This window comes from Cyrtonyx montezumae, unplaced genomic scaffold (assembly GCF_038088225.1).
Source record: "Cyrtonyx montezumae isolate F1298 unplaced genomic scaffold, pur_monq_1.0 scaffold_13, whole genome shotgun sequence".
Taxonomy (NCBI): Eukaryota; Metazoa; Chordata; class Aves; order Galliformes; family Odontophoridae; genus Cyrtonyx; species Cyrtonyx montezumae.
Window position 1 is genome coordinate 18463711 of NW_027071859.1, and position 18093 is coordinate 18481803.

The window sequence follows — 18093 nt, forward strand, 5'->3', positions numbered from 1 at the left end:
CTCTTCACTTTTGGTTGCAGTGATGATTGATTGGATTTTAATCTTGTTGGCATGTGCATCAGGTAGGAAGTTGGGGAAAGCCCTTAAAATGCTCAATTGGCTTTAATACCCCTAACATCTGTTGAAGTTTCTGTTCAAGTTATATATATTCTCTGGCTGATTTCAGTGCTACAGGGATCCTTAATGCCTCATCATTACTCTCCCCAGCAGCTGTCATTGGGCATTGCCTTTGAGAGCTGGAGGCTCACAGAGATGACTGAGCCAGGTGCATAAATATTATTTTATAGCGATGTACAATACATTATATTTAAAACATATTACTCATTTTCATAACTTGGAGAAGAGATTTTGGAAAGCATTGTCTGTTGGATGCAATATGTGTATCTTTTCTGTATAGATGTTTAAAAATAGCTATTATACTTGCAAAGCACCAAGTAATGCTTCCTTCCAGACTATATTGATTGAAAAGTAATACAAAGCCACTGGCCAGAAAAAACAAACAGCTTGCCTCCTGCCTGTGCAATTATTCTTTAAACATCAGGTGGGATAGAAGTTCCTCAATAGAAATTACTAACTTTTATACAGGATAAGAAGCTTAAATTATAGAGTAACTGTGGCTATCAAATCCTCGTTTTTATAACAGACTTCCAATATTTTGGAAGTCCAGTTGCCATGTTAACCAGCCGATATCCACTCAATTCAGTATTACCAGCCCTACCTCATTCCATCAGATTTATCAAGAGGAATGAAAAGTTCATTTTAACCAAACAGTGTAGCTTCTGTTTTTAAGACTACCATAAGGAGCTGTAAAAAATAAAAGCATTTTGAAATCTTATTTTGAGGTTCTCAGGTCAATAAAGAGCAACACAAGGAGTACTTCTATAGTCAACTCATAAGAACGACTATCAGAATTTTCTTCTGAGCATACACTGTATTGGTTATGAGACTGATTTAGACAATCAGCTCTGCCCTGCAATCACTTGAGAAAATGTTGCACTTACTTCTATTAAATATAGATAGGAACCTTTATGTCTGTTATAATCAGCCGAAACAAGAGCATGCTTGAAACCGTAAGGCTCTTAGCATGAAAATTTCACCACTCTTAGACAACAGAAGCGAAGAGTACACATTTTCTTGTTTTCACATACACCACATAAGTAAGAAAAAGTCGAGACATCTTTGCTTTTACTATCTTAACATGGCATAATAGAGTGGAGCGGGTAAAAACAGTGAGTAATGCGTGTTATTTAACAAAGTTAAAATTCTGCTTGGCTATTGCTCCAAGTTCTAAATGCAGTGCCCGTTTCGTAACCCACCAAGGGAACAGTACAGTGGTTAAATGTATCCACCAAATACAGCGCGTGGTCCTTTAATACGTGTGCACTCACTTCACAAGCTCCTTATTCCAAAGATGATGAGTAGTATTTTAATGGTTAAGTCATTCAGTATCATTGTAGGTTGATCTACTCATAGATTTTGATTGCAGAGGAGTTCACTCACTTTACATCCTGTAAAAATGAGCCAGAAGAATCACAGCAGGCACTTTAAAATGAAATCTATCACTACAGGCGAAGCCAAAAGGTTGTTTGATTAGCATTGCTTCTATGATCTGCTCTCCCTGGTTCAGGTTGCTCTTTCAGACTTGGGTCTCCTACCTCCTCAACCTTCTTTCATTGAAAGCAAGCTGTTTTTTGTCCTGCCTGCGAAGCTGTGTTCATCTTTCATCTCTACCTGAAGAGATTAAAGCTTACACGTAAATCCTGAAAGAATGCTTTCTGCAGCAGCTTGGCTGCTTAGTGTTGACAAGAGTCAGGTGCTTCCTAGTATTCAGGGAAGAAATCCAAGATCTTTAATGGCGAACAGTGCACCTCCTCACTTCAGAAGCCTCAGATGTCAGACTGAGGGTGGGTGGAAGTCTTGGGGGTCAACCTGGGCAATGCATATGTTAAAGAGGAGCTGGCAGCATTTAAGTGGTTAACATTTAGGTAGATAGCTTAGATCAAACCCTAAGAGAATATAACCTGGTGGAACATTTTCATTCCAAATCAATCAGTGTAAATTTCACTTAACTGCACTGAAACCATGGAAGCTGTACACATATTTGTGTAATTTAGTGTAAACACATCAGATCAGACCCTTGCCTCAACTTCTGTGTGCATAAAAGGACAGTACAGCGTTACTTCCCTGCTTCATATCCCAGTCAGTATTCTCATAGTATTTTGAATTTATTATAATAAAGGAGTATTTCTGAGCACTGAAATGAAATTGTCTATGATGTTTACTTGTCCTTGGCATGTTTTCGGATCATGCCAGACACCTTTTTATGAAGTTGCCTCGTGGAAGGGATTAGTGCACAGTTTTTGATACATCCTGTCTTAACCAGAGGAAGAAAGCAATGCAAGTTATCATTCCATGGCAGCTGGTCCATGCTGGACCTGCCTCAGTACATTTGGGTTGCTACGGATGATGTGGTCGACTTGTGAGCTGAATTGTGTAGTGCTGCCTGGTGTCTGCTCTGTACTAAGGGCACTGGGTACTGAGCCTTTCAGAATCTAAAGAGGAACTACAAGAAGGAAAGAGAATCTCCAGCAGGGTCTGGTGGGATAGGACAAGGGGAAATGGTTTCAAACTGTAAGAGATTTAGACTGGATATAAGGAAAAAAAGTTTACACTAAGTGTGGTGAGGCACTGGAGCAGTTTGCCCAGAGAGCTGGTGGATGCCCCATCTCTGGACACAGCCAAGGTCAGGCTGGAGGGGGCTGCGAGCACCTCACCTGGCTGTTGACATCCCTGTTCACTGCAGGGAAGCTGGACTGGATGGCCTTTAAGTGTCCCTTCCAGCTCTAACTATGATTCTGCGTACCCCAGGCTGTACCTAGCTGGTTCTCCATCTCACCCGTGTCTATCAGGTGACCCCAGCACACAGCCAGCGTGTCAATATTTGGCGTGATTAACTTCTAAATACACCACATCAAGCTACGCTACTGAGCTACTCTTCCAATTAACTCTCTTCCCCGAGTCTCGAGGTGACAGGCAAAGCCTCCCGTCACAGCTCTTCCCGCTCACTCGCGACCCCGAGCCGTCTCTCGGCCGCGCTTCCCGTTGGGCCGCGCCCGCAGCGCTCCTCCCGGCGGCGCGCAGCGGCTCACCTGCCCCGCGAGCGCTGTGCGGACGGCCCCTTCCCGTCCCCGTCTGCTTCTGGGGCTTTTGGAAGGCTCTCCCGCCACGCGGTCCAACTTTGTATTTGCCTTTTCTTTTCTGTTTTCTGTGTTGGTTTTTTTTGGTTTTTTTTTGTCTGCCAAGGGAGAGGTTTATACACACAATCAAAGTCAACAGAAAAGTTCAGCAGGATCGGGTTTCAGCCGCGCTTCCCTCCAGCTCCACGCACGTTCCGCGGGGCTCAGCCGGGCACAACGCAGCGGAGGAGCGCGGTGGCAGTGGCGGTGCCGAGCCCTCGTCCCGGTCCCCGTCCTCCCCGCGCACGGCTTCCAGGCAGCGCCGACCCAGGCAGCCGCCCGTGCCAAGAATACACCCAGACCCCGCTCCACCACCTCAGCCCGGTCTTCCCGGCCGGCGGGATCACAAATAGCTTTCCTCTTCCCGACCACCTCCCCTTCCCCGAAGTTCCCGGTAAACGCGCGGCTTCCCCGCCCGCCCGCCCCCTCCGCGCGGCCCCCGAGGGTGACGGCGGGCAGCGGCCCGGGGACGGGGAGCGCCGTGCGGGATCCGCGCCAGGGCCATGAATATTGCAGAGGCTGCTCCGCTCCGCGCGTTTCTAATTAAAGGCCGGGGCGAGGCGCTCCCCCCTGCCCAGCTCCCCGCCGCCGCCCCCTCGCACCGCACACGCCCGCTGGGGACCGTCTCCTTACGTCGGAGAGCGGTGACTGAGCCATGCCCGAGCGCGAAGCCGGGGGAGGGACGGGGGGGACCGGGCGGGAGCGGCGAGGGCAGGGCTGGGGGGGCGGGGGGGAGGGAGAGGGGAGGGGGGGACGGTGCGGCGGCGACGCTCCCGAGGTTGCCAAGTGGACTTTTATTGTTTTCCACCCACTTCCAAGTCGATACTATCTGCCGTCTCATGGCCGTCCTATAGCCTATATAAGCGGTGCCCCGGGGCCGGCGGCGATGGAGTAAGGTGGTGGATGCGGAGGGAGCGGAGGGTCGGGAGGGGGGCGGCGAGCCGGCGGCAACCAGGACTCCCCGCCGCTGCCCGGGGACACGCTGCTCGCCTCGCCTCGGCGCGGACACGCAGGTAACGCGGCGCGGGAGCGGCCGCCCTCCCTCCCCGTCCCGCTCCCGCCGCCCCGCGGGCAGCGCACACGCGGCCGGAGGATCGGGGCAGCGGGCTGGAGGCGGGCAGGTGTTGCCGGGCCCCGCGCCAACTTGTGAAAGTTGGGCTCCCGCGTTATGCGACCTGCGGAGCGGTCTCCCCGCTCCCCCCGACGTCGCCCGTTTCACCCCCGTGAGCCGCCCACCTCCGACCCACTCCCGCTGTTGTTCTCTCGCAGTGAAACAGGGAAGATCCCGTTCCGTTCCGCCGGCGCGCTCGGCCCGCAGGACAGCTGGCGATGAGCGGACTGAGGTCTCCTGGGTTGCTGGGGCTGGTGCTCTTGGTGCTCTCGGCAGGATACTGCAAAGAGAAGAGCGACGCCGCGGATCTGAAGGACAGGCAAAGTCTCTTAAATCTCATCATGGAGATCATTCAGGAATTGAAGAGGTACCGCCTGGAGAAGGACAGTGGGGTGCAGTACTTCTCCAAGCACGACTACAGCTTGGATCGGAGGGAAGTGGCTGACTACGGAGGATACCAGGATGAGCAGAGAGTTGGTAAGTCCCAACCCGTGGCTTAGATCGCTGTCGTTTCGCAGGGTGCTGGGGAATCAGGCATCAGGTTACCAATTTTAGATCGAGGATTCACCACCCAAAATACCTGCAGCCTCGCTCTGGTATCAGACACTGATGCGGGCGGCACGTTTGTTGGAGAACAACTCCATTCACATCTGAGTCTCGTACCCCGTGGATAATGTACTCAGCTGAGCCTGACTTCCTGCGTGTGGGCTCTGAACAAAACCTACTGATGCGGGAAAAGATCAAAGCAGCTATGAAAATGCTTTTTCTCTTGTTAGTGTAATTTTTTTTCTTTTTAATGTGCCTGGTTTAAGTGCTTCTTGGAAATCATGCTAGCAGTGATTCTCCTGCAGGACTCTATGCCCACGCCCTGATAGATACCAAAAAGTCTGTTGGTTCGTTTAACTTCTCACCCAGCTTTAATCAGTCCCCTCAGTACTCTGAAGGTAACACCTTTGAGGAGTGCTGGGGAACTGCAGCACAGTACTCCTCTGTTGCCACACGAGTTCTGAATGCTTTGAATCACTTTCAGTCACTGTTGTGCTCAGCTGAGTGAGTGGCTTCTGTGTGCATTCCCTGAGGCTCCACTCTGCCATACGATGCCCAGCCAGGGCTGGATGTCCGGAGCAGTCCGGAAGCAGTCATAGCAAACACAAAGGGGTGGGTGGAGGTCTGCAGCTCGGTTTCACGGTGTGATTCTGTGCATCCAGCTGAAAGCTGATGTGACTTCTGCTGCCATGTCTCATTTATTGTTCACTCCCAAACCCCTGGAGCATTGCTGTTTATCTTACCCCTCCTACTGAAAGTGACTTTCTGAATACTTTCCAGCAGACGTCTGCTCACCTTTTTCAGAACTTTTAATGTGTCTTTTGTATTGCTAGTACGTTATTTTGCCTTTATTGATCTCACAGAGCTCCTCTGTACCTTTTCTTCAGTCTCGCTCATATTCAAATATCCTCATGATTTGCATCTGTTGGTGATTGTCATGAAAATGTTATTTCCCCATCTGGATGATTAGCCAATATACAAAAGGAAGAGAATTTTATTCCTTTGAATATCAGTGCAGGTTGTTTTATAAATGTTGAAAAGTTACACCTGCCTGAGCAGTGAACCCTAATGTGCACAACGCAACTTGAAACACTAGCAGTTTTTGTCCACCCCACATCAGCATATTGACACAAAACATCTGGCTTGTACTGATCAGTTACCTATGCAGATGTAAAACCAAAACAGAACAGAAACATTGGTACCGGTGTCACTGACTTCTAAGCAGAAGCTTTCATCCTGTCAAAACGGAGTTATTCCCAGCAACTCAGGAAAGGAACTACTGCTTAAGAGTTCTTCATTGCAGTTTTGGCATCAGCTTCCCAGTGAGTCTGTCCCCCAGGAAATTTCTGAGTGAAGCATGTGTGGTTTTAATGCTTTTCATGACATAATTAGGTCAAATACGATAAGGTCAATTTTACTTACACTGACTAAAGTTAGAAAGTAAATGAAGAATGACTTTCGAGAAGTGTCTAACCTCAGAAGTGAATCAGATCTGGATGGAAATGTTCTCTGCTTTATATCTGATAAAAGGTGGCAGGGGAATGAAAAAGGCTGCTCAGGCATTTATGGTCAAATAAATAAAGCACCACGTAGGGTATCATACACAAGCAGCACTCTGCTATCAGCACTGAGTTTGTAACGGAAAGCAATCAAAGATAGCTGTAAATCAGGAAGATACAGGGAAGGGTTAGGGCTAAAATGGATTTCAGAAAACCAGTTTCATTTTGCCATCTGCTGAACACAATATGCAAGGTGGTAAACCACAAACACAGAGAGCCAGAAGAGAGCAATTTGCTTGGGATCATTTCCTGTGAATTTTATTTACAGCTTGAGGGGAAAAAAAAAATAAAATTCCTGTAAGCAGATCAATCCTGTTTCGTGATTACAGCAGGACAGTGCTCATACAAACACACCTCTGACAAAAGAATGGATACGATGTTTGCAAAAGAAAATTGGAAGACAAGGCACAGAACCAAACCTCAGTTTACCTTTGGATCCGTACCAGTATTGGAATAAGCCATTTCTGAGTAACTGTGAATCAAAACTTTGTAGAGAATTTAAAGTAGGTAAATGGGAAATGCAATTTATGGAGAGCTAAAATCCGATTGTTAAGTTATCTATCTACCACTGATGACTGCACACCTAACAGACATTACCTGCTTCATCATCACAGTGTGTTTCACAGTGGTTTCAAAGATATTTGGCTACTGTGTGCAAATGAGTTTGACTCCTGTGCATCTGTCAAGAGGTGGTGGTTGCTGGTCAGAATTTATTCCACACTTGCCAAGCACTGTCTCTACACTGTGGTTTTTTTTTTTCTTTCCATCAGAAATAGTTCCCAGAGATCTGAGGATGAAAGACAAGTTTTTAAAGCACTTAACAGGTATGTCTTAATTTTGCATTGGTATCCATTTTTTTGCATATATATGATAAGCTGTGCTGTGCCTTCTGCAAACTATGCTGATTCTTAAGGTATTTTTTCCTTGTTTCAGGTCCACTCTACTTTAGCCCAAAATGCAGTAAACACTTTCATCGCCTTTACCACAATACAAGGGACTGCACCATCCCAGCATGTAAGTGCTAAAAACAAAGGCTAATTTTCATAAAACAACAGAGAATTCTAAAATAGAGTTACTCTATGGAATACCAGTTGTGACATAATGTTAGAGTGTATTTCTTGTGGTGCTCTTCAGCACTAATATCACAGTGAAGGGAAATGTCAAGACAGCTTTTTCACTGTGAATAGATTTGTGTCGAATGACTGTAAGCACTGCTTCCTCAGCCATTTATGCATATAGCTTTTTTGATCCAAATCAGTTATGTCTGTTTGTTTCATAGTAACACATGGCATACGATCCTAAACTTATCATATTTATCTTCAAGCGCTGCAAATTCAAAATAAGAACAGGAATCCAATTGGGGCTGTTTCCTTTTTATTAGTTATCCATGTAGAACATGTATGGCAGTGCTGCTAGTTGCCCAGAGGGTGGAGATCTTCAAAAGCCATCTGGATGTGGTGCTGGGTACCCTGCTCTGAGTGTCCCTGCTTGAGCAAGGGTCGGGCCACATGGGCCCAGAGAGCCCTGCCAACCTCAGCTGTTATGTGATTCTATAACATACTTTAAAGGCATTACATATTTTCAAAGTTCATTTACCAATCTACCTGTCATGTTGACTTTGCAGCCTTTCTGTTCAAGGCTTAGGGGGAAAAAAACTAAAAAAAACCCCATCTGATGGATATAAAGAAGCAAATTCATATTAACGGTATCTCATCAGTGTTGGCAGCAGAGAGAATTAAAATAAATCAGAAACAATATTTATCACTCAGTAGACATGACTCCAGATTCATACCAAGATGGGCCTGTTGAATAAGATGCTGTTTCAGCTCAGCCTTTTCAGAGTGGAAGCACACTTTATTTTACTTGTCTGAGGTCAACCAGTTGGGTCAGTCGCAGAGCTGGGAATAGAAACAGGAGTTCCTGATTCCAAGTTTCAAGTATTAATAAATATTTCAGCTAAATATATTTTAAAGACATATTGGGCATGACCTGCAGATTTTCTCCCTGTTCATAAGGCCTCATGTTAAGAGTGCTTTGGAAATGTAAAGATTTACAGCTGGTGGCTCACTGGATCTTGTTCAGTTTACATTGATGGAGATGGAGTTGTTCATAACTAGTATGTTTTAAATAAGAAAAGGGTCATATTACCTTTTTCATAAGGATAATATCACAAATAGCATTTGATTCTGTACTAACAAGTACTTCAAGCTGTGAAGCTAAAAAGTGGTTGGAAGCTAGCTGGCCTTTATGTCTGCATTAGCCTTTTCCTTCCGACAGGTGATATACTTACCAACATAGTGTCTGGATAATGGAGGATAATTGGTACAAATGGTAATTATAGCATACCTATTCTGTGAGATAAAAGACAGTTAACACAGCACCTGTAGGAATGTAAAACGTAGTTACCCATTAATGAAAATAATGCCTAATGAAAATCAACATCAGTCACTGGACTGGACTGACTTAAATCTTATAGTAACTGTCTTCTACAAACCTGAAATAAACAACTTTAATGCTTCACACACGATGTGATATTACTTTCTAATAATGTTCTGATTTCAGGTTAAGCCTCCTGTTCATTCTATGTTATTTTGTGTTTGAAAGACAAATTAAAAGCATCTGTGATGCTGCAACAGTGTGGGAGCCAGCACAAAACTGTTTAGTTAGCACAAATTTTAGTATTTTGGATAGCTTAGTACCATTAACAACTAAGAGACAGTTTAATCTGTTCTGATCAGCTTTCAGTTACAAAATTTTTACCCACTAGCTTTTTAAGTCTAAGGAACAGATTTCTATACTGTTTCAAACACCAAGTTGTTCATTAAACCTAATTACAACAGTAATATGCACACCTTTATTGATTCTGATTTTTAAAAGCAAAATCGGTTACTTTAGTAATGCCTATATTTATGCTCTTTGTTCATGACAGACTATAAAAGATGTGCCAGGCTTCTTACTCGGTTGGCAGTAAGCCCAATGTGCATGGAGGGATAAGGTAAGCTTTTCTGAGAGCAGTAATGACATTCTACTGCACAGCGAGGCTGTAGATTTTGTTTTATGCATGAAAACTCATATTATTTTTCTTTGGCTAAGATATTCCTCTTTCAGAGTATCAGGAGTAACTTATCTCAATCTGGCAAACAGTGGCAATAAATAAAGGCTACCCCCTACTGGAAGTCATTATATAGTAAGTCCATGTGCATCAGCTGTGAATTATTTATAGCATTATACAGTTAGCAAATAGTGAATTTGTTGTTAAAGGACAAAAGACAGCTGTAGCTTATTTTTCAACAGTTAACTCAGAATACAATCACCCGTATTGGTAGTGGCAGCCCTTTTATGCATGCAGCTGTAGATCTGCAGGGTACATTTTAGCATAAGCTGATATATAAGCAGCTAGACACATGACAGCTCTAGAAATGCAGATAGGTTGCAGGTGCTTTTATGGTACTTAGAATGTATTAGTAGTATTGATAAACTAACATTAAGCTGCCAAGATTTCTTGGGATTTTCATGCCTATGGTTATTCTCTCCCTTTTTGCTTAACGTACCACTAATTCCTAGAAGTACTTTGAGGGATCTCAGCATGCTTCTAAAAACAGTTCTTCCAAATGATCTGTATTTCTAGAAAACTGACATGAAACTGATACAAAAGGACAAATGTAAATTCTGTCTTCAGTCTTTACTTCAGACAGAAATTTGACCTTTGACAAAGGCATAAGTAACAACCTGTAGGGATTTGTCACCAACAAATGTTATCAAACATACTTCAGCTCTATGACAAGATACATATCTTACAGTCACTGAGAAAAAGCAATAATGCTCAAGGATCTTAGTTTATCTTTTGAAGCACAGAAACTGTTTTGCATGGCATTCTCACAGCCAAGTTAGGTAGCTGTTATAAAAAAGAAATGGAAAAATGGTTGGAAAAACATTCTCATTATTAGTGCTTCAGTGTCAAAGCAGAAGACTGTATTGAACAGAGTCACACAGCTACATTATGGATATGCTACTGGTCAGCATTTTCATTACGTTTTTGTGGTAAAAGTCAGTGTGCTTAGTGATGGCAGCGGTGTAGCAGACACAGCCAGCAGAGAATACTGACATTGAAAATAATCTTGAAAAATGAGCTGAATAATGTAGAACCAGGATAAAATAGAAGGGAAAGCAGAATTAAGAAGTCAAGGAGTGGAAGTCAGCTGCAGACATATATGGCAACTTGTGAACTGCTAGATAGATGGTTCTGTTGAAAGTGTAGGGATTATAGTGGATTACAAACTAAGCATGAGTCAAGCATGTCACACTTGGAAAAAAAGGCAAAGGACAAGATGGAATTTATAAATACAAACATTGTTTATAAAGCACCTGAAATAATCAGTGTTGCTGGTAAGGCCTCTCTGTGAATACAGCATCTAACTGAGGACACCATGCCTGAAGACATACAAGTACTTCTTGGTCATAGTCCGAAAAAGAACACCACGCATAACCAAAGAAAACATAATTTACAAGAACAGCTGAAGGGATTTTTTAATCTGAAGAATAGATGAGTATGAGAAAACATAATTGAGCTATTCAGTTTCATAAAAGGTTTCAAAAGCCACTCTCTTTACCCAGTGTGGATAAGATGTAATTTGCTTAAATTTGCAAGAAAGGATTCCAGCTAGACTTCAAAAAATACTTTTCTAATGGCAAGAGCAGAGATAATATATTAAACAATTAGATGTAATTTAGCATTCTGACTTTATGCTAACCTTAACATTCCTGTTAGTATTTTCTGCCTGACTTCCTAAGGTAGACCTAAACCAGCCCAGCTTCAAAGCAGAAAGTTTCTAAGTTCTGATGTTGGTTACATGACTTGATGTCACTCTTTGAAACATGCAGCCATAGAAACGAATCTTTTTATTCCCACACCATGTAGTCTGGGATTGAATCGTGGAAACAATTGCGTATAGTAGGAAGACAAATAAAAGATAGCAAATAGGTACATCTCTAGACCTAACTAGAAAGAATTCCAGGGCTTCAACCTTTTCATTTCAAAGGAGGCAAGGAACAGATTGGCTATTATGTAATAATATTCACCTGTGTCAGACAGGTGACTAGCATTATTACCAAGAGTAGCGAGCAGATACATTAGAGCAGGGAGGTTTTTTCCTCCCTTCTGTTGAAAGTTTTATCTGCATCATTACATTGCACCATGAAAGCACAAACTAGTAACTATAGTAGTTCTCACTCAATGTGAAAGTCTTCTAAAAAAAACTCCGTCTTATTTTACCAGGCAACTCCTTTGCTCACCTAACTTGCATGTTTGAAAGTGTCCACAAACCTACTCTTCTGTATTCCTCCACAAAGATACAAACTACTAATAGTATCAGAACTCTTAGTGGAGATAAAGGTTATTCTTTATCATGTGTGCCTAGTCATCCCCACTAGTGTCTCCAAATAATTAAGCATCTCTCCTACCCAAATCTTTTCCACTGGATCATTTCATTTTTGTGTAGGACAGAGAGAAGTACAAAGCAAGCTTTATTTATTTTAATCATTTCATGGACTGAGTTGTAGAATAAGGTAAAGGTTGGGTCTCTTGTCTTATTTTCCACTTATCAATCAGTCATTTTTAAGTAAGACGACTTCAAAACCATTCTTGCTTAGAAGGGCTCAGTGGTTTAAGAGGTTTTTTTTATTAGATAATACATTTTTTGTTTCTGCCATAAAGCTACTAGTTGGTATCAATTCTAAAACTCAGACTAATTCCTAAGCAGTAGAGAACATGTTCTTTGTCTCATTTATCCTATGTGTATGTAATTAAGTACCCTTTCCTGTCTACATTTTAGAATATACTTTCAAAGTTTGCTTGCCCCAGATATCTGGGCAATGCAGGGGCCCAGTTAGATCCCTTTTACTTGTTCAGAGAGCATCAGTCAATCCAGAGCAGCACATCTGCTTAACAAATCGCTCAGTGGTCCCTTTTCTGATAAGTAACCCAGACTGTACTCCTTGCTTACCACGAGTTCCACCTCTGACTAGTTTCATTCTGCAACACCTTTTACTTGTGCTCAACAGAACTACACTTGGAGTCCTGTCCTCAGTATTCTCTATCCTCTCCTTCAGCCTTGTTCTTCTCCAACTTTCCTACCGCTTCCACATGTAGTGCTTGCCCTGCCATACAGGTACAGCCAACAGCTATTACGTTGTCTGTAATTAAGGTTAACGTGCATCAGGAACAAGATTCCTGAAGTGTTCAAGATACATGAAGTTCCCAATGAAGAACATTTGTGGCAGCAGACAGGGATCACTTTGAAATCCAGCCTCCCTGGCAGTATTTGTCACAATCACTTTGGTTTCAGTCACACATTTTACTACTTTTGTTTGAAAACCACAGGTGCTGCTGCTGGCAATCTCCCTTTTCCATGACCAGGTGTTTGCTAGAGACCAATGGTGATCTCAGGATATATTCCTAACACCTCTTGGTACCATAAGGGCTAAAGACTGCAAGTGAATGTGTGATTATGTATTTCTGTTCTAACTAAATGATTGCATGCACATGTTCATCTTTATATTAGCTTTTTTAAAAAAGTTTCTTTAGCTACTTTTAATGAACAAGATAAAACCAGTTTAAAACTACTAAATACAAGACTGAAGGGTGAGAAAGGGAAATGTAATTCAAAAAATGTATGAAAAACCTACTATATTTATTCCCCAGAAAAACAGCTATAACTAGCAATATTTTAAATTAAAGCAGTAAGAACAATGTTTCTTGCTCAATAATGTATATTACAGGGCAAGAATAAATACATATACATAAGAAGGTCTAAGATTCTTTATAAAAATCCTAACAAGCTAAAGCATAACTAAAATTTTCTATGGAAATTAAAAACAAAACAAAACAAAAAAAAAAACTGTGCAAACTTCATAAGATGAGTTAACCAAACTCAATGTATGTTAAGAAAGCTGAAAGTACAACAGAAATCTGGAAACTTTAAATACATAACGAGAAAATAAATACCACACTGGACATTCCAATCCTGTACACCATATTGGATATGCATTATTTCATGTAATCTTTAAGAAAAAAAAAATACTGGATTCTTAAGTTTTGCTTCAAGTGTTTCCTGACTGTGGAACAGCAGGCCTTAATTGTTTTATTACCATTTCTTATTTGATTTCTTATTCAGACTAAGACCAAGTGCACTGAAGAAACATCACAGACACTTTCATTTCTTAAAGGAAGTGAAGTTGGAATTTAGATGAGAGTTTTGTATATTATTCAGTGAAAACAAACACTTGTTTTTTTTCTAGAAAGTATACACTGATCTGTCATGTGCAGCCTCCCATGATATTAAATCACTTGTGCTTGGTGGCAGAAAACATTTCTGAAGGAAAACAGACTTTATCAGAACCACTGCTTTGAACTAAGGAGGCAGCCTGCACACTTAGTGACCACTGTGGTTATCGTTCAACTTCGTTAATAGGCAGTTTTGAATTTTAATTACTAGGGGATTTCTGTGGCTAGCACCACATGTAACTCTAACAGCTTAATTTCTGCTGTTTGAATTTCTGTGACTTGATGCTCCCACTAGAACCAACTTCCACCTGAGCATTCATTGGTGGGGAAGGAAAAGGAATTTGAGATGTTAGCATATGGAAATTCTGCTGCAGAATCCCACTAGTGCAATGTTTTAAATTTTATATTGTTATTTAAAACATTAACTTCATCTCTTTTGTATTGTTCTTTCTCACAATTTAGCATCATGCACAGATAATGACTAGAGCCAAAGCTGGAAATTTATATGCCTTTACAGTATGTTCATTCTTAGTTGCATTAACAAAGGAAAAAAAAAAAAAAGAGTTGATGAGAATGGAGTTGTATTCCTATTGCAGTCTAGCAGCGTTCAGGATCTCCGTTCATGATACTACTTGACTATCCTAAATTCCAGTTTAATTTTCCTAGACTGATGCATATAACAGATTATAAGGAATTACAATAATTATAAGGAAGTAGAGCAACAGATTGATTATGGCTAAGTATCTGAGAATACTACACAATTAGAAATTTTCTAAAATTTACCTGAGCGCTGAGAATCTAAGACCCACAGACTGTGATCAGATATCTGTACAAGAGCAGGTAATAGCTCATATAAGCTCAATCAGTTCTGTTTTTTTTCCAGCCTTTGTAAGCTGCATATTCTCATTACTATCAGAAATGAACAAACTGTCTGTTAAATTCTGTGTTTAACCTGTTGTATGATACTCTAATCAGACTAAAAGCACGTTCATTTGTTTTCAGACATCACTTCCACTTTAAATAGAGCACAGTACAGACACACATACGGAAAACAGATCAAAACATAAGAGAAAATTTACATCACTTTTCCCTCCAAGGCAGGATATAAAAGAAATATTTGTTCTACCTACAAACCCAGAAAAAAACTAATTTAAATTAAGCTTGCCTGTAACATTATTACATTTCCTAATAGTTTCAAAAACATTGCAGAATTAAATATACGCTTAAATAATACTAATGAGTATTTCTGTATGCATCAATAGTTTGATTTCCAGTACATTACATCAAGTCTGACTTTGCATTCAAATGAAACCATTACAAATTACAATTAAGCAGTAGAAAACGTAGAAAAACTCAGAATATCAGAATTCACATTGGTCGTGACAGATACGTATGTTCAGATACAAATATGAAAATTAGAATCTATGAAAAGTGGCAGCAGCAGAACTCTAGTAGCAGAGAAAACACTACTGTGTTATTTCTGTTTTCCACATCTGACATCTTTAAGACATAATTATCTTTAACTTTTTTTTTAGTTAGGGTATTTTCCTTCAATACATCATTAACAGGTGGTCTTAGAGACACATCAAGTGGGGCAGACACCACTTGCAGCATTTTATGGTCACCTCTAGAAAATACAGTTGTAGATAATGTCAACAGTCACAAATTACTGGAGATAGATTTCTGGATATGTACGCAGAGGTCAAACTACATTTTCTCAGCTGGCTTAAAGGTCTGGAGAGAGGGCCGTGGTAGCCTTCACTGCACAGCTTTTGAATTAACGTCTCTACACTAGACAATACATGTATGCACACGATGTGGAAGCCTATAGTTTTCTAAGTGATTTTTAATACCAATGCTATAGAAATGGCTGTAATTTCATGCCAATAATCTGTTCTGGGAAAAGTTGCTAGAACTGGCAGCAAATCAGCCCGTTGCAGCTTCTTCTCAGATTGCGTTGCCTCACTGCTTGCAGGTTCCAGGAACAGTAGCTATACGACTGAATCTCAGGAAATTACTTCATTTGTTTCTCTTTTATGAGCCCAAGTTTCTTCACTAACAGGTGCAATAGAACATCAAATCCTTCAAACCTTACCTTGATGATTTATATTACTAATTATTGTACCAACAGCTTCCTGTTAGCAAGGCATTAGGAAAGAAATTAGCAATCTATTAATGCTATCCTTGTTTATTCGCTTCTTTACCTCACTGCAGCAGACATACTGTCATGTATAGGCTTAACTTACCTACAGGCATATTATCAGCTGCTAGAACTGCAGTATTCCAAATCTCTTCTGTCTACCTGAAACGAACCAGCACAAAAACAAGAATGATTTCCAGAACCGAGCCTTGGCTAACAAAACAGAACACTTAATTTAGTAGAACTACGTGCACTATTAGATCTTCATGAAGTGATTACTGAATTCTCCAGTATTGTTTACTTACTATTTTAGCTATGCTAACTACATTCTGAAACGCTTTTATCCACGTATAAAAATGATGACAGGCAATTTTCTCCTTTTTTTTTTAATCCACCAGATACTGTTACCATGAAAAGAAACATCAAGAACCAAGAGAAGTGCCTTGGAAACCAACAGGGAAACAGAACTTAGTACCTTTATAACATATTCCATTGTGAACAAGAGATTTATTTTTGCAGATTGACAGACTACTTCCCATAATTCTTTTAACATGTATTTTGTATGTTGTCAAGTTTGCAGATTGACATTCTCTTTACAGTAGCATAACTGCCAGAAATACATAATGCTCCATACTTAAAAACACACCACAACTGATGTGTAATGCTGCCAAAAATTACATAAACACAAATATTTCACCAAGAAAAATGATGTTCTATTGCTTAATTCTACAGTTTTAAGGAATGTTTGTTAGTACAACTAGAACTACTAAAGACCTTCTCCACAGTAGTTGTGGTCACTTGATATCCTTCATGCTTATGGAAATTTTTAACAAAGTTTGGTTAAAACAAACTTGCATTGGGGTCACATTGTACCCTGGGAGTACTTACTGCATGACAACCAGAAATGTAATTCCATGTAGAAATATTTTTGGGGAAAGTGGAGCATGGATTTTGTACACAAACACAAGCTGCCGTTATTTTACTTTATATAATAAATGTATAAAACATTCCAGCTAACGTGCAATATGTAAATAATGTAAATAACAGGCATAAGTAATAAAGTGTTTGGTATTAAGTTGTCCTCCGTTTGCTTTCTATTCACTGAATCTGAATTCAATAATTGGATGCTATTTTCAGGTAGCTGCTATCATTTATCCAGACATCAGTCTCTTTCTGATGAGAATATGATACAATAAGGAAGAAAGGAACACCCACCTTGGAGAAGTTTGGTACTCTGGACATACACTGTGGACTTCTGAGGACTCCACATCTCTGTGTTAAAACCTCACAAAATGCTCACACCACAAGGCTGCTCCAGTTTCATACAGAATTCTGAACTTCTTTTTCATGACAAATGGTTGTTCCAAACAAACAAAATCTCTACAAACATTCTAGTCACATAACACTCTTAATACCTCAAAGTGACATAATAATTGCATCTAATATTTTAGTATCATTAACTTGTAGTAAGTCAGTGAACACTTGATACGTTTCCCTTTATTACTTAAATTAAACTGTAAAAATGCCTCATACAAGTAGAAAACTATTAGATGTGATCTGTAGATGCAGTCAGTTCTCAAGACTAACATTTAGCTTCCATTTTCTTCTCAATTAAACCCACGAAATATAAGCACAACACTGGATACCCTGCTCCATCCCCAAGAAGCTAAGAGGCTTCTTGAATTCACACTTAAAAGAACCTTCAGTGTCTAGCTCTTTAGAAGACGAGAAATTGTCTGAAGAATGAGACCTCATCCTAGAATATGGCTTTATTCAGTGATGGAGAAATATGTAATTTGAATTTGGTATCAGTCATCACTTAAAGTTTCATCTTACTCAAAGCAATACACGTATACATACAAACATATAGTGAAGTGAATGTACTGCTACAGGATTTAGTCAGTGGCTCATCTGTAGTAAACATGAGTGGAACACTGTGCCCTTCTGTGGCTCCACTGAATGAAATCGGAACACGTTACTTAATAAGCGATTTTAAATTAGTATAATTATTTTGGTTTGTAGTAGGGCTAAAATACAGTTAAATCAGAATTTTCTAGAATAAAGTACCATAAAAGGAAAACAGTAATTTATTTAGTGGCTTGATAAATTAATAGAAATAAGTAAATTCAGTAGAAGTCTTTTTTCTAGATTTAGCAGAAGTCACAGGCTTTAATAGAAGACACAAAGCATAGGGTAGCAGATCTTATTTAGTCTTGGGT

The 18093-nt window shown here is 40.7% G+C and overlaps 1 protein-coding gene across 1 annotated transcript; it reads left to right on the forward strand.

The window, feature by feature from the left end:
* Positions 1-4123: 4123 nt before the first annotated feature.
* Positions 4124-16930, forward strand: ALKAL2 (ALK and LTK ligand 2). The gene is made up of 6 exons (XM_065730790.1): positions 4124-4249; positions 4506-4824; positions 7223-7276; positions 7386-7466; positions 9382-9447; positions 16273-16930. Exons 2-5 carry the CDS (start codon positions 4566-4568, stop codon positions 9444-9446), a joined length of 459 nt encoding a protein of 152 aa, XP_065586862.1. The 5' UTR covers positions 4124-4249; positions 4506-4565; the 3' UTR covers position 9447; positions 16273-16930.
* The last annotated feature ends 1163 nt before the right edge of the window (positions 16931-18093 follow it).

Bases quoted from the DNA above. Each gene is read 5' to 3' on its own strand.
- ALKAL2 (XM_065730790.1), top strand. From the start codon at position 4,566: ATGAGCGGACTGAGGTCTCCTGGGTTGCTGGGGCTGGTGCTCTTGGTG. The intron at 4,825-7,222 runs GTAAGTCCCAAC...TCTTTCCATCAG, and splicing joins CCAGGATGAGCAGAGAGTTG to AAATAGTTCCCAGAGATCTG. The intron at 7,277-7,385 runs GTATGTCTTAAT...TCCTTGTTTCAG, and splicing joins GTTTTTAAAGCACTTAACAG to GTCCACTCTACTTTAGCCCA.